The 16,960-nt window shown below is 42.2% G+C and overlaps 1 protein-coding gene across 1 annotated transcript in view; it reads right to left on the bottom strand.

Moving 5' to 3' along the window:
• The window catches only part of DOCK5 (dedicator of cytokinesis 5), a 187,757-nt gene that overhangs the window by 12,406 nt on the left and 158,391 nt on the right, over nucleotides 1-16,960 (bottom strand). The window contains 9 exon segments of the mRNA XM_040346102.1: nucleotides 668-809; nucleotides 2,677-2,781; nucleotides 3,169-3,258; nucleotides 9,687-9,806; nucleotides 9,913-10,003; nucleotides 10,087-10,127; nucleotides 12,704-12,860; nucleotides 13,021-13,106; nucleotides 16,222-16,376. Of these exon segments, the coding sequence (XP_040202036.1) occupies nucleotides 668-809; nucleotides 2,677-2,781; nucleotides 3,169-3,258; nucleotides 9,687-9,806; nucleotides 9,913-10,003; nucleotides 10,087-10,127; nucleotides 12,704-12,860; nucleotides 13,021-13,106; nucleotides 16,222-16,376 (987 nt within the window).

Raw genomic sequence — 16,960 nt, 5'->3', positions numbered from 1 at the left:
ATAGCGCTACAAATGCGAACTAAATCGCCTCAAGGCGCTTTGCATCCAGCGACGTCCTAATCCTTCAGAAGTGGTGGGTCTTAAGTCTTTTCCTGAAGGCCCAATGGTTTTCCTCCATGCGGATGTCCGTGGGTAGAGCGTTCCATAGCCGTGGTCCTTGGACTGCAAATCTTCGTTCTCCCTTTGATTTGTAGCGGGACTTGGGGATGTGGAGGAGGTTTTGGTTGGTTGATCGGAGAGGGGAATGGGGAAGGCAAAATGTAGACAGACTATACTTCAGCTTATGGATGTACTTTGTCTGTGTCCAGCCGCGATTACCGCAGGTAATCACTGGCTCGGCTGTGTGGACATCAGCCAATAGCTGTGGCTGCCGGTGACCTGTCATTATAATCAATGGGAGCCACAGATAGCCACTCACAGCATCAGCAGGAATCAGAAGATTCCCGTCGCTGCAATTCACACCAGGCCAAATTGCCCATGCAAATGCTGCCTTAGGCTCATCTAAGCACATTCCACGTCAAAGTTCAGTTACTATGCATTTCAAATGAAAACTAGATTACTTGGACTAAATGATAAAAAACTATTTCCTGAATATTTAAACAATACACAAGTTCTGTAAATAAAAACGACCTCTCAGCTAGAACTTTGAATTTATTGTACTGGATACATTGCTTGGGAGAGTTTCTGATGTCGTCCCCAGGCGGGGAACTGCTGGACAGCTTCTCGGCATTAGGGAATTGAGTCAGGAGCCAAAGGTTGAAATCCTCTAGGCGTTCGTAATCTTTCCCCCGGTATATGAAGATTTTGTTCTGTAAGAAGAGTCACACCAGCATTATCCTAACAGAAAAAATGGAAGCCACTCACCAATTTATATAGAAATTATAATGGTTTGGGGTCATTTTAAAAGGGACTTTTCATGGAAAATGGAAGGTCTGCTCTACAGTCAGTCCCCCCAGCCTCGTAAAGAGAAAAAGCTTGGAAAAAATGTAACATTTGCACAAATAAAATAAAATACATTTACAATGGCCATGGCTGCTGACACTTTCAGGAGGTGGAGGCCTCACTGCTGCCTCCCAGGAAAGCTGGAAACCCCCAAGAATACACTGTAGCCTATTAAATTCTAGTAAGATTTCAGACCTTTGCAAGGTTCACCTCTGCCTCCTGAAAGGGCCATGAGGTAAGTATTTTTTTCATCGTATTTTTGTATATGCATAGTTTTAGTTTTTTTCCCCCTCAAGCTATTTCACTTGTGGATGGAGGACTGACTGCAGAGTGGAAATTCCACTCTAAGGACTATCTAAAGATAGGTTTATGAGCACCATGTGTTATTTTCAAATACAGCACAGCAGAAGTCTGCATTGAAGCTTCATTTGTTTGAAAACCTTGACATTGAGGCTTCTGATAAGTAGAGTCAATGTGATGAGCCATCCATTTGTTTATGTACATTTTGCATGTGAGCTACCGAGTTATGTACATAACCTTCTTTTGACAAGTGAAAAGGAAAGTCTGGAAAACATGAAAAATTGTCTAAAGCTCCACCTGGTGACTCAAAAAGAGAATGCAAAATATGTTTTATTTCAAAATTCATCTCTCTCTCTCTCTATATATACCTATAGTTTTTTTCTGACCATAATAATGAGAATTGGAGATTACCACTAAACACTGATAGGATTCCTTCACTTTGAGCACAATACTGTACAAAATTTCCCAGCACTCAGCTCTGATGGAGAGTTAAGAGGACCCACTGAATGGGTTGTAAAACCGCACCATACTGCAGCTGCCTGAATACATTAGCGGGTAGTGGAGATGACTTCATCCATGTTAGCATGGATGGGTGAAACAATCTGGCTTCTCACAATTAGCCTGGGTGTTAAACTAGAGAAAATGCAGCAGTCTATGGTCAGCTTAAAAGCGGAGTTCCAGCCTTTTAGTGTTTATTAAAAGTCAGCAGCTACAAAAAGTGTAGCTGCTGACTGTTAACAGTCACTTACCTGCTCCACAGTCCAGCGACACGGCCGCCAGGAGCTCCTCTCCTCCACCCCCCCCCCTCTCTGGCCGGCGCCTCCATTCATAGTGTGGGCACCCGGCCATGACAGCTTTCGGCTTCACGGCCGGGCACTTACTGCTCATGCACGAGTTGTGCTGCGCTCTATGAGTGGACAGGTAATCTCCTGGGACCTGTCACGTGCCCCTAGAGATCGCCTAAAGGGAGGGACTGCCTAAGGCGAGAAGAGAAGTTGCCACGGTGGTCCCTGGGCAGAAGGAGGAAGTGGGATAGGAATTCCCACTCCTACCGAAGCCCCCACTCCACCCCCCCCTCCAAAAAAAATTACATGCCAAATGTGGCATGCAGGGGGCGAGGAGTGATTAAAGCGGAAGTTCCACTTTTGGGTGGAACTCCGGTTTAGGAAGAGCCTTATTATTTATAGCCAAGTTTTCAAGTACTGAAAAAACTAAAGGGGCCATCCTTAGCAACCCATGTATTACAAAAGTTATTACTTTTCAATTTCAAGTTAATGTACATTAGACTGGTTGCCAAGGATGGGGAGGCGACGCCACTTTTCCAATCTACTCTGATATCTATAACCTAACTGCTAAAAGGATGACATTACAGAAATAAGGAGGGAAGTACAGAAAGTTTTTTTTATCTAGATCAAGTAATATTGTTTTTCATACCCTCAGGAAAGATGGGAAACCTTGGCCGTAGTATCCCACAGCAAAATACTCTGGTTGCAGCCTCAGGGATCGCATGATGTTCTGGTAGAAAGTAGCTTGCTTGTTCTACAGAAACAAAGATGGTTATTAGCAATTAAAAAGACTAAAGATACAGGCAGAATTTGGCCACTTATGATGAGTAGAAGTATAAATATTCAGCTGCTTTAGTGTACGTACAGAATCACACAGAGAATGATATTATACTGCCTTGGTATGTGCCCATACACACCATCCATTAAGAACGGTTTACTTTTCTTTGCATGTATACAAACCTCCTCCACCTTTTTAAATGCATGGGCATAGGGCAACTGTGCGTACAAGAGCAAACAGGGACTGTTGGAAAAAAATTGGATTCTGCATTGTCAGGAGCAGGAAAACTAACAGAAAAATGCTCAAGTGGGAATGGGGGCGAAGAGCTATCAGCAATACTAACACAAGCATAGAATCACTCACCAGCAGGTCACTCAGAGCCTCGTAGTGGAAGATTTGGTTTTCATACATCTCTAAAAGCTCTTTGCTGCGTATGATTGCCTGTTCCCACATCTGTAGCAGAAAGAAGACAAATGGTTAGCAGGAAACACAGGACTTCTCTAGAGCAGAGTCAATAAACAAAGAAAACAAATGGAAACCTACAACTGAGAGAAATACAAAGTTACATTCAGAACTCCAGATTAGAGCCTCAGAAAACAGCAAAACCATTGTATTAACATGACAGAGGGGCAGGGCCGCTGATAAAGGGATACCCCCAGCCCGTCTAGTGTTTAGGGTCTGGGTGCAGGGTGCACCAGTTCAGCAAGGGGGCCAGGGCAGCAGAGGAAGGTAAATGAAGGACAGGAGAGGGTGATTGGTGCAGTGGGGAAACAATCATTGAAAACCAATTCCCCCTGTGTGGCTCGCCCTGCAGCAGTTGAAAGCGGGCTTCTCCTCCTCTCCATTCCACCAGCTTTCAGCTGCAGCAGAGAGCCACACCGGGGGATCAGTCTAGTAACTGTCCCCCACTGCAACAATCACCTCCTCTTGTCCTCAATGCACCTTTCTCAGCTGCCTGGGCCCCTGTGAGCCACACTCACATCCCGCAGTGCTGCCAACTTCCCTTCCTCTCTCTCCCACTGGCTGCTGTGGGCACACAGGGGGATTGGTTTAGGACAGTGTTTCTCAATTCCAGTCCTCAGGCCCCCCCAACAGGTCAGGTTTTCAGGATTTCCCTCAGATGAAAAGGCTGTGGTGATTACTAAGGCAGTGAAACTGATCAAATCACCTGTGCAAAATAATGGAAATCCTGAAAACCTGACCTGTTGGGGGGGCCTGAGGACTGGAATTGAGAAACACTGGTTTAGGATGATATGGGGGGTGTCAGTAAATATGTCATATTTACTGGTCCCTTCCTTTTTTGAATGAACACAGTAAGTAATCAACACCGATCACTCACTGTATTCATTCATAACTGAAGCATAGTAAAAACTGTTTACTAAATAAACTGGAGCCTCTGTACAAAGCGCCTCCTGTTCAGCCATCGATCAAGCAGCTGAGGCTGCAGAGAAAGGACTGGGGATCTATGTTCAGTCCCTTCCTCTCAAAAGTGAGATATCAGGCGTCCGTTTAGCCTGCTATCTCTGTGAACAAACAGAAGGTGCACCAGTCTGGTGCATTGTCCTCAAAACGTATTTTAATTATAAAAACTATATAAAAATGTACTCACAAACCAACAGATAAATCAAACTTGTCATAACAGATCAGCGTTAAACGAACACTAAAGGTTCGTTTTTTATTAGATCAATTGATTGCTGTAAGCTAGAGCATTTAAATATCACTTACCTCGTTTTTCCTTTTGACCTCCAAAATACAGTAATCCAGGTTTGAAAATGCCATTTCCTGTCTCTCCTCTTCTTGCTTTCCACCAGCATCTGAGCCGTTTTGCATGGTGGAAAGCAGAATGTGCTCACCCCCTCCCTATGACTACAGCCCTGCGTGAAGATGCTCTCTTATCCCTCACAGGCATGGAGGCTAAGCCTAATGGGAACTGTAGTTCCCATTAGGCCGTGATGTAGCAAGAAAACCAGGAAGTCAGTGAGAATAATGATTCAGGAGTGACGGAGGTGAATAAAACAGCTCGATTTCAACAGGTATCAAACTAGTTATAATGCAAAACATTACTTTTTACTTTATCAGCTACTGTCAGACTTTAATTTAAGAGGAAAATATGTTTGTCTTTACAACCCCTTTAAAGGGGTTTTCCACCTATTTTTTAAGTTTATTAAAAGTCAGCAGCTACAAAAAGTGTAGCTGCTGGCTTTTAATAAACTGACACTTACCTGTTCCAGCGACGCGCCGGCTGGGGGTCCGCTCCTCTCCCCCCCCTCCCAGGCCGGCGTCCTCATTGTCACTGTGGGCACCCGGCCATGACAGCTTTCGGCTTCACGGCCGGGCACCTACTGCGCATGCGCGAGCGGCCCGGCGCTGCGCTGTTTAATTGGACAGGCGATTGCCTGGGACCTGTCACGTGTCCCAGGCGATCGCCTACAGGGAGGGGCTGCCAAAAGGCGATATGACGTATCGCCTTTGCAGCCCCTCGGCGGAAGGAGGAAGTGGGACAGGAAGTCCCCTTCTCCTGAAGCCCCCACTCCCCCCCCCCAAAAAAAAATTACATGCCAAATGTGGCATGTAAGGGGGAGAGGAGTGGGTTAAGAGGAAGTTCCATTTTTGGGTGGAACTCCGCTTTAAGTGCTCAACATGTCACATCAAAATTGAAGGTAATATCCCACAGGAGAGAACCAAAAATGGAATACCCCCGGGGATATAAGGGGCTAAACTGTAAGCTGTAAGCCGCAGTTTATGTGCCTATGAACAGTGAAACGGTCAGCCACGAGGATTTTGAACATAGCTGTATAGAGAATATCTCAGTAACACTTATACTGATTGATTTAAGATGTGCATCTCAGCCTAGGCACGTTGCGGTTTCTCTTGTGTCCCGTATCTAACAGAGGCGATTGTATCGGAACCTTGGGAGCTAATGTCCATAATGAATTTTTCCTCTTTCAATAGCCCATACATAGGACAATCCGGTCTTTGCAATCCTCAGTGTTACCACATTTTCAGGACAATTGCAGTTCTCTGGCATCTCAACAATTGCTATAGGATCAAGCTTACCAGCAATCAGACATCATTAGCTAGCCCCTTTTTATATCATCCAACATTCATTATCAACCCCTTCTCCCGTGGGGACGCACATACTGTTAGTTCCCTATTTTTTCAGTATTATTATCTAATATATACAGTGATTTTACTGCACGGGAATCCCAGTAAGTGCGATCCCTTTTGGCGTTAGGACTTCCTCAGTTATCTGTTTTCCATGTCAGTCAATGTTTTTTATGTGTGGTTTGTTTGCACGCACATTAACAATAAACTTGGTTTATTGGTGCAACACTTGCTGGCAATTGTCAGTTGGTTTTAAGGATTAGCTATTGTTTGGCCACATGTTGTAAATGATTCACCCCAGTATTATTACATTTTTGTACTTTTCAATAAACTTTTTTGACCTATTATACTGTCCGGCACTGCCTTAGTAGCCCCTTATATCCCCGGGGGTATACCATTCTTGGTTCTCTCCTGTGGGATATTACCTTCAATTTTAATGCAAGTTTTTGGCTACGGTGGTGACCTCCTGCAAGGAGGAGTGACAACCTAATAGGATTTCTGGGTTTGTGATTTAAATATCAGTAGGGGTATGCTCATTTTTGTGAAATATATATCAACATGTCACATCGCATAGAGAGACAGACGGAGTCCAACAGGCTAATGCGTTTCGAGGGACTTTCCCTCTTCCTCAAAGCCACAAGTAGCACTGACTATGACCTGACAGCATAGACATATAAAGGGAACTACAGTTACTAGAGGCTAGTTATCCATACAAGTAGGAGATGTAGGGTATGATAAGACACCAGCCCTCGTCTCACCACCAGTCTACATGAAAAGGTACAAAGGAGAAGTCAGCTTGTGCTGCCCTTACTGCTGCTTGCAATGGACTGAAAGGCACTCAAGCAGGTAAGTTGTTGTAGCTCAGGTTAAATTGTCCTAGTCACTAAAGTCTACTGAATTGCTTTCTAAAGTTACTGTTCCATGTAGCCAAAGATGGTATGCAGAAATTGATGCGACTCTAGGGGATATATGGGATCAAATATTACAGAATGTACAGCTTGCCTACATATCTCCTACCCATAGAGTGACTCAGCTTTTTATTTTATATAGAGCTTATCGTACCCCAGAGCTGTTGCACAGAATTGATGGGAGAAAAAACTCTGAATGCGCACGATATTCTCAATCTCCTGGCTCCTTTATGCACCTTTTTTGGCGATGTCCAAAGCTATTTCGGTACTGGCAGGAAGTGCTGGATTGGCTAAACGCTGTATACGATACCAGGCTGACTCCAGATCCCGTTTTATGTCTTCTGGGATATGTAAACTCTAATAGCATGGATCGTGACCAGATAGTGGCTATTTTGAGATCTCCATTTATAGCACATAAGCTGACAGCCTCTCCTTGGGTTTCACCCAACCCTCCTAACCTTGGCAAATGGATTAGGAAGATGGACAAATATGTACGGTTTGAAAAAAATAGATTTTTCCTACAGCTCACCTGTAAAATCCTTTTCTTGGAGTACATCACGAGACACAGAGCAGCCATAATGACGACTTTGTGGGTTATACTCCCCTATAGGGGAATGGATACTGGCAGATAGTCTAATAGGAAGTCCTCCCCTCTATAACCCCTCCTACACAGGCAGTACCTCAGTTCTGTAGCAAAGCAATGAATATCCCAAAAAAGAGGGGCGTGACCTCTGTGTCCCACGATATACTTCAAGAAAAGGATTTTACAGGCAAGCTGTGGGAAACATCCAATTTTCTTTATCGTACATCACAAGATACAGAGCAGCCATAATAATGACTATGTGGAATGTACTAAAGCAATACACTTGAATGGAGGGAGACACAATCATAGAAACTACCACCTAAGAAGGACTTTGCTGCTGCCAGAAGGACTTCTTCTGCCGCCTGAAACATACTGTGGCTAAAGCAGTATCCTCCGTGGCTTTGATATCCATCTGGTAAAATTCTGTAAATGCATGAACAAAAGACAATGTATTGGCCTTAAAATTCGGAGCCACTGACACCTGATAGAAAAGAAATGGCTGCACATCCAGGAATTCCAATTGCCTATTATTGTTCAAAGTGATATAACCAAAGACACCAACACGAGGTCACGTAGACGCGTTTCACACATGCATCGTGTGCTAAATCATGGTAATGATTTTACCAAAAAAGGGGTGGGGGACCTTTCCCTTTCAAGCCATAGGCTTGAATAATGAACTGTCAGATCCAATAAATATAGTTAACTTGGATGCTTCCTGCCCATCCTGGGCTCTACTGGCAGCACAAACCAGGATTCCTGACCTATACCGACAATTCAAGTAATTCTGACCACATGAACTACCTCCAGAGTATGCAGTGATCTTACTTGCATAAGGTGACGTAACATCACCATATGATGCGAGATCAAGAACGGCTTCTTGCATGAAAGGGCTGCCAGCTCTGACACTCCACTTAGTGAAGTGATAGCGACCAAAGAAGCCACCTCTCCGAGATAAAAGGACCATCAGTCTCCCAATTGGTTCAAAAAGTAGGTTGACATCCGAGATCAGGCGCTACAGTGACTCAGATAACCCTGATGCCATTGGTCCAACGAGAGACGTGAACATTGCCAGACCACTGACCCTGAGGGTGGTGTAAACTGACCACGGCAATCAGGGCTCAGCAGCCCTGATTATCATGGTCAGGACACAGAGGGGGACACAGGAAGTGGCAGGATCAGCCCGGCATTTTTACAGCTTCGAGAGGGGCCGATTAGACAGCACAAGCACCGTGCTGTTTAATCTGCTATAAGGGAACAGGATCCTTTTTTTTTTTAGGATTACAAACACTTTAATAAATATTGGGTATGCTTGTAGGGAGGGGCTTAGTAAAGATATATATACTATCTTCTCCGGAGTATCTATGAATGTTTCCGATACTTACGAATATATTTTTTGATTATATATGTATATTTTGTGAAATCTAGATGATGTATCAAATGTATCAATGGCGAGACTGCTTGCAATGGTGTTTTGTTCTTGGTTTGAATGTTCTTTTTTTCCTTTTTCTGGTTTCACTGACTGATTTTGTTCTTGTTTACTTGTAATAAAAATGTCAAAATAAAATCTAATAATAATAATAATAATAATAATAATAATAATAATAATAAAAAAAAAAAAGGTCCTGGCAGGTTACTAGGGGTAGGGGTGAAATTCTGGCAGGATGCAATTTCTGAAAATCTTGAAAACTGCTGGGGTGGTACTGGGTGGGAGGATTTCTGTTGTGTCTGGAAATCTGATGGGGCGGATTGTTGGAAAAGAAATGGGTAGAAATTACTAGTAGTGGTATAATTATATAATTACATATATGACCAGCTGTTTTTTACATCCTCTGTTCAGTTAATTTTTTTCGCCATCTATTTGTCTCTAGGTTTTTCCATGAGACTCATCTAAGTGGCACTGGGACTGCAGGTATTTATATTAGGAGTTCAGGAGAGATACTGTTTCAGCAAGGCTGCTCACATAAAAAGCATACTCTCCAATGGGTATAAAATGAGTGGCTCAAAGCATATGGATTTTACCAGGAGCCCCCAAAAACATGATGGCAGTTTTGTGTGACGGTACTAAAAAGTTTATAAAGAACTTTGGACTATATTTTGACTTGGCAATCTGCTTTGAGTCCAGGTCTTTCCATGGCTTTGCTGACATTTCAATACAATTATCTTGTTAGGCCCCAGTACAGTATCAATTTTTTTAATTGGGTCCTCCGAATAAAAAGTTTAAGAGCACATAGAGAAAAAAGCATCAAAGATAAGCTTCAAGAAAAAAAAAAAAAATGTCAACGTACTTTTCCCTTGTCAAAGAAGGATATGATCTCCAGGTAAAGCCTCTCCTTCAACTCCTGCTGTGTGTACACAGTAAAGCTGTCTCGTTGTAGCAAGTGAGGTGCACATGGTTTATCTGACCACTAGAGGGAGATAAAACACAATAAAATAGTAATGAAGTAAAGGTGGAACACGCCGTATTATTTAATATCAATGGCCAGAAATATAAAGGTCATAGAGATTTCCCACCTGCAGCAGCTCAGCATGGAGTAGTAGGGTATATGCTGCCTCGTTATAATTCTCCTTGCTCAGATGCAGGTCTCTCAGCTTGTACACATACCTAAAATGAAGACATATACACCGTGACCGGCTGGCCCTCTTACATAAACTGTACACATCAACATCAAAGGGTATAATACTAACCGAATGTAAATGTCTTCCCTTTTCTTTTCCTTGTAAAAATTCTGTTAAAAAATTAAAATAATATTAAACGAAAACAAAGTTGTAGACAGTTGTTCACGCTACGTGTAGATATAATTTCTCCAACCCCCTTTTATTATGATCATTAAGATAGTGCAGATCATTTTTTAAATGATCACAGCAGCTCCTTTCAACTGAATGAGTCTTTAGCTTTCTCCATTAAATAACCATGTTAATTTAATTAAATATTTTCCTCAAACACTAAATTTTAGCGTGTACGCTGATCCCCCCTGATGAAGAGCAGACACAGCCCCCTGTTCTTTTATGGGGTGATCAGATGGAGAACAGACCACCTGTCCATTTCCATCTGACTATCATCCGATCTGATCTGCCATATGGATGGAACATGGATCCCCATCCGTCTGTCGTTAGTGGAAAGGATTGGATGGGATGTCAGTGGACACATGTCCGTTAACACCCACCGCTCCATAGAGAGCAATGGATGATCCAATCGGGTTCGCCTACAAAACTGACAACGGCGGAACCCGATCCATCCATCAGTTTGAAAGGGGCCTTAGCGTTGCACTTCTGTTTGTCAAATAGCAATATTTTTGTTTGCTTATGAAACATGGTTTTATTTATAAAAATGTTATATATCAATACGACAAAAATCTGTGTCTGTAGTGCATGTTCCATCCTTAATACCATAAATAATAACACGTCATTAGATTTTTATTTTAGGAGTATATAATGAGTTTGGAAATTCTAGAGAAATGCTTAAATAATGCATTACAATTTGACTAAACCCATTATATTTTAGTTGACTATAATGTATGGAGATTTTGTTGACTAAAATACAACTAACACAACTAACACTAACACTAACAATTTAGATGACTAAAATACATCCAAAACTAAAATGGCATTAGTCAAAAACCTGACTAAAACTAAATCGAAATCTGACAACGTTCCTTATATTGCTTTCCAGGAGCTAAAGCCAAGCTGTTCACAAGGTCTACCCTAGTGCCACAATCCCCGACAAGGATTGTAAGCTTCCTTCTCTCTCACTTCTAAACCTTTGATTGAGCAGAGTTTACTCACTGTAAGAGCATATATGGTACTGGTCCAAACAAGGGCAATGATGTAACTATTACTGTGGTCTAGAGATGACCATACACGTTGGAGTCTGACTGTAAAATCCACTTTAGATTTACCAAAACTATGTAGTATCAGGACCTACTAATCTATCCAATTATTTGGATTGAATCAAGCAGACCCTTGCACTCAGCGTTGCCAACCTACCAGATTGAAATTTACTGGCACGACACCCGAAATTTACTTTTTTTACTGGCATTTCACAAATTTCTGTATTTAGGCTACAAACAAGTACGCTAGGCAAATAGCAATGTGATTTAAGGTAGATATTAAGGTAAAAAAAATATTTTTGTTATTTTCAATATAATAAGGCCAAATTATTTAGTCACATCACCCCCTGCCTCCACCTCCCTCTGCCACCAACACCCCCTACCTTCACCCCCCCCCCTCTGCAGTGCCACAATCTCCCCCTGCCTCCAATCTCCCCCAGGCCCCCTGCCTCCAATCACCCCCTGCCTCTATTGTCCCCCGCCTCCATCCCCCTCTGCGGTTCCACCAACAACCCCTGTCTCCATCCCCCACCTTCTGCGGTGCCACCAACACCCCCTGCCTCTAATCACCCCCTGCCTCCCATCTCCCCTCTACGGTGCCACCGCAGCCACCATCACCCCCTGCCTCGAATCTCCATGCGCAGTTCCAAGTCGAACCGATCTCGGCAATTTTTCTGGCACATTCCCGCAACCACGGACATTTACGAACAGGGGGGAAAAGTGCCCGTTTTTACGAACTGTTCGTAAAAATACGGACGGTTGGCAACACTGCTTGCACTACACAGTTGGTAGATTTAAGAGAGATTTTACAATCAGATTTTGGTGAGCTTTTTACCAAATATGGAATAATGGTCAACAAACTCACAAAGCTCTGAGGAGACACCTTCCCACAATTCTCTGCACTCCACAAACAGTTAGGTTGTCAGGATTCCGCCTCACTTCCCAACTGAAGTTGACTTTTGCTCCCCATTTTGTAATGCAGAGAGCAGAATAAATCGAGAACGTTCTTGGAGAAAGGGTCTATTCAGACATATTCCAGTTTTCCAGTTACAAGGACATTCATATATTAAATCAATAAAACTTTTTTTTGTATGGTAATTTGAGTGCACTCATATCCTTATTTTCTTTTGGTTAGTGAAATCTCAGTACAGCTCTGAGGCCTACATAGCAGCCAAAGCAATTATTAGGGGATCCTGCTCTCCCTGCCGGATCTTCAATTATTTTCCAATCATTAACAATGCAGCAGGAGTAAGAACACCCAAAAATGGATTCAAACGCCCCAAACTTCATGAAAAGAGCTGGGACAGAAGGCAGGGAGATCTTACAGCTTACAGATACAACAAACCAGCCGTACCTCAGCCCACCAGTCACCTCTTTTAACTAAAATGCAACTTTGAGTGGATGGAGCTTTTCTACAATTTTAAAGAAAGCAGTAATAGGTGTGCACCCATATTTTGCCAGTGACTATTTGATACCAGCAGATTGACGGTGCAGCTCATCCGATTCTCTTCACTTTCATCATTGGCTATTGTTCGGTAATCAAGGAGGTTCTCCAGGAGGCTGCTGACCAGAACGGTGAAAACTTCTCCAGAGCTGGACAGATACTTGTGTTTCCGACAGTGCTCCAATAAGCTGCAGATAGAAAATAAATGGAGACAGAAAGGAAATGAATGGAAATGGGGATACAGAAGAAAGTAAAGACAGTCCACCTACATAAAAGGAATACATGCATTTTCCACAGATCATTTTTAATAAATACAGGATCTGAAAAGATCTGCAACTTAAAACTCACAGCTTCTCTAGAAGTTCCTTGTACTGCCGATCCCCTAGGCCACCTTCTACCTCTTGATCCAGACGAGTAATCAATTCATTCTCAAACTGCAGAATACATAACCATTAAATATATCAGGCGGAATTGGAGCCATCATAGTGCAATCTCTCTTCAATAGATTCTATTGTATGATACGTTTCTTGCAAGCAGTGGCAATCCTGTGGGTGGGTCGGTCGCCCCCGCACTTACCCCATCTATAGCGTGGGCAGCGCTTCCCTCCGGGGCGATGGGCGGCGGCTTCTCCTGTGTCTCCTTACGGCGGCCGTGCGTCTCCTTCTCCACCTAGGCCAATAGGATTGCTTCTCCTTTTGGCCAATCAGGAATTGGGTCTCAAGACCCCCCTCCTGATTGGCCGAGAGGAGAATCAGTGTAACTGGGTGGGATGCTGCACCCCGAGCCCACCCTTTTTTGAAGCCTATCCTAGCCTTTGGCTCTAATCACGTACTTAAAAAAAAAAAAAACAGATTGGAATCCATGTACCTGGCGCCCTGCATGTAAATCGGGGGCCGGATGGGGGGTGTGGCACCCTGCATTATGGTCTGCCACTGTTTGCAAGAATTTTTATATTAAATAATTATTTCATGAATACAGTGCTTTAGTAAACCATAGGTACATGCTCAATGGAAACTATAGAACATTTTTTACTTTTTTTTGGCAGGTTACATGGCTACTGTGGATAAACAAAAGTATTTGTGAAAAATGAATGGATATAGATTGGATACATACTGTATGCACTCTGCCATCCCCTATGCCATATTTGCTTGGAACTCTGTTCTTAAATCAGAGATCACATTGCACCACCAGGAAGGAACTGTTCACCTATGTTCCCAAAAATGAATGTTAAATAGACCCTATTAGTCACCTAAAATAAAAAAAATATATATATTTGGCAGTTCCCTGCGAAAGAAGAGCAGTTTTACTGTCCTTTCAGGTGGGCGATATCTCCTATCTTCCAGCACTGTAGCCTTAATTCTTCACCATTCAACTCTTTTGGGAGTGAAAAATGCTAAAGTGTCTGATGGAAGTTGGAGCACTTGTTTTACCAAGTCTAGTCCAACATTCACTTAGGTTCTTATAAAGCAGAGCTCTACTGATTAACAAAAATGGTGAACTGGCTTTAATCGGTTTCGAATCGAATGTAGGCAGGCATTTTTTTAAATGTTTTATTGCTTTTGCTAATGATGATATTTGGAAGGACCAGGAATGTAATGCTTGAATTTAAAATGGATCGAATAGTGTTTGATAGTGTGTTTCCGTAAACAGCTTGTTCCAAATGAGCTCAAAAGTTATCGGTTATTACTGAAAGCTCTTGAAAATATGTTGGGTGAAGCAAAGTTCTTTATATATGTCATTGTTACAGGGCCAAACTAATGCTGACATTTTTCTTCTCCAATTAATTTTTTTTTAGTTTTTTTTAATGCGACAGAAGTATAAAAAAAAAAAGCCAAAAAAAAAAGCTAAAAAAACATGAAATCTAAAGGGGATGGCCATAAATGCGCGAAACCTATTGCATTAGAGTGTGCACCCCAATTCTCAAACACACATGTGTGTGTATACATATATATGACACTTAACACAGTGAAAGAGAAGTGCATAAACACTTATTTTATGGCAGAGCCGGTAAGAGTGAGATCTTTCCCATCTTCCTGCCAGCACACAGATCGATAATGCTAATGCACATGGGGTGATTAAGGTGTGCCCAGGCACATCCGGCACACCCTGTGTTCACACCTATGGGGATGACCTAAGAAATATCAATACTGAACTAAAAAGTGAACCTGAACTGAAAAGAGAATACTTTGCCATCTTACAGGGATCATCTGGAAATGGTAATTGTGCCTCAGGTTAAAAAAAAAAAAAAATGTACCTTTTGTTTTGAATTCCTCCTAAAAAAAATAGCAGTTCACTTCCTAGGTCTAAGATCTCCTGTGTTTACAGCCTCATAGCAGCATATGTGTAAATTTATCTAATGCACTGTTGTCTCTGACTGCTAGTCTCACAAGATTTGTAGTAAGATTTTGTGATGTCACTACTGTGCTGCTCACAGTTCTTCTTGCTGAAGAGAACGCTGTATCTGATTACTTCAATGCAAGGATCTCCCTTGTCTCTGCTTTATCTAATCAAGTAATCTACACTTCCTCAACTTCTCCTGCTGTCCTTGATTAAGGATGAGCTCTGGCGTGTTCGCATAGTACACGTGCAGAGCCCGCCAGGAACTGTTCACGGCGCTGTGCTAATCACAGCCAGGGAGACATTTCCCGATCTCTGCAGCCAAGCATCGGGACAATGTCTCCCTGGCTGTGATTAGCGCAGCGCTGTACACACTTCCTGGCGGGCTCTGCACGTGTACTATGCGAACACGCTGGAGCTCACCCTTATTCTTGATCATTAAGATCAAGACCAATCATCAGGGAGGAAGCTCTGGTAAGAGAAAGAAAGCCTTTATCAAGATGTCTCCACCCAGATACACAGTGTAGAACAAGGTATGACAAGTAATAGAGAAAAGATCAGCTGCAGAGAGCCCACAAGCAATACTGGAGGGTAGTCTCTTGTCCACCATTTGTCTTTTTAGGGCACAGGTTCCGCAGTAGAGGTCCTCTAAATCTTAATCAAGCTTTTTAAATTAATTGAACTGTGAAGTCGAAACAAAAGGTTGGCTCGCCATTTTATTTTTAAATAGGCCCTAAAAAACTCAAATGGAAAGTACCACTGACAAAAAAAGCATCTACAAATACCTTGTTATAACAGGTCACTTAACTGGCTAACATTGTACTCTATGCCAACAGTCTGATTCAGTAGGAACTGCTAACCCCATTATGTTTTTCTGTGGCTTATAGAGGGACTAAACATAATAGTTGCTCACCTAGGTGATGTAGATTCACATGGAAAAATAAACAAAAAGTACATCCTACAAAAAATAACCTTAGCCTGGCAGTGCCTAGAGCAACTTTAAAGTCCTAAGGGGAGAAGCAACATTTTTCTTACAAGTCCAACCTCCCATTGGGCAGAGCTTACACCTCCAGAAGTTATCTTTAACCCTCAGTGAATGATATAGCAAGGATACTTTCTAAAACTTTGTTGGTTGTCACAGAAATTTTTATTTTTTTTCCCCATTTGTTACTAAAAAAAAAAAGGTTTTTGTTTAAGCTTAATGCTACTTACCATGTGGAAATGGCCACTCCCACTGAAGTTATATTCATGCTGCATCATGTCAAAGAAGATAGGAATTGTTGCTTTTCGTAGATCTGGCTCTGGAGTGAGCGTCACCTCCAGGACTGGTCCCACCATGGAAGGGATGAACTTAATCTTATGAGGACCTGGTGAAAAATTAACATGAAATGTACTAGATTCTTTGGACAGTGTCAAATAAAGCCACACACTACTATACAATGTCAATTATGTTCTTCATGTTAGGCGTCCTGATGGGAAAGCCCATGTGATAGGAGCCGGTCAAGTTTTTTTAAGCAAACCTGATTAGATGCTCTATGTAGCTGTATGGGCAGATGGATGTGAACAGGATTGTGTCAGTTTACATCTGCCTACCTCCAAGTCCGTTCAGGTCCAGGTAAAAAAAAAAAGGAAAAAAAAAGATCTACATAGTTTTCGTTTTTTTTTCCTGGACTTATATGTGATGGATCAGAGGTAGCCTGATATACATGGATGCAAGTCAGTTTACATCCAGCTAGGGCTGCAACTAACGATTATTTTTATAATCGATTAGTTGGCCGATTATTGTTTTCGATTAATCGTATAATAGCCTAAAAAAATATATATATATAATTTTTTTGGGCCAATTTGTTGTTGGGCAGATTACAAAACACAAATTGCCACAAAAACACATTACATGCTTTTCTGCAGCTTCTCCATTGAAGTATATTGAACCAAAAAAAAACGAAATAGC

The sequence above is a fragment of the Rana temporaria genome, chromosome 3 (assembly GCF_905171775.1).
Source record: "Rana temporaria chromosome 3, aRanTem1.1, whole genome shotgun sequence".
NCBI classification, from domain to species: domain Eukaryota; kingdom Metazoa; phylum Chordata; class Amphibia; order Anura; family Ranidae; genus Rana; species Rana temporaria.
Note: the sequence above shows the minus strand (reverse complement) of the source record. Positions and strands in the feature narration are given on the sequence as shown.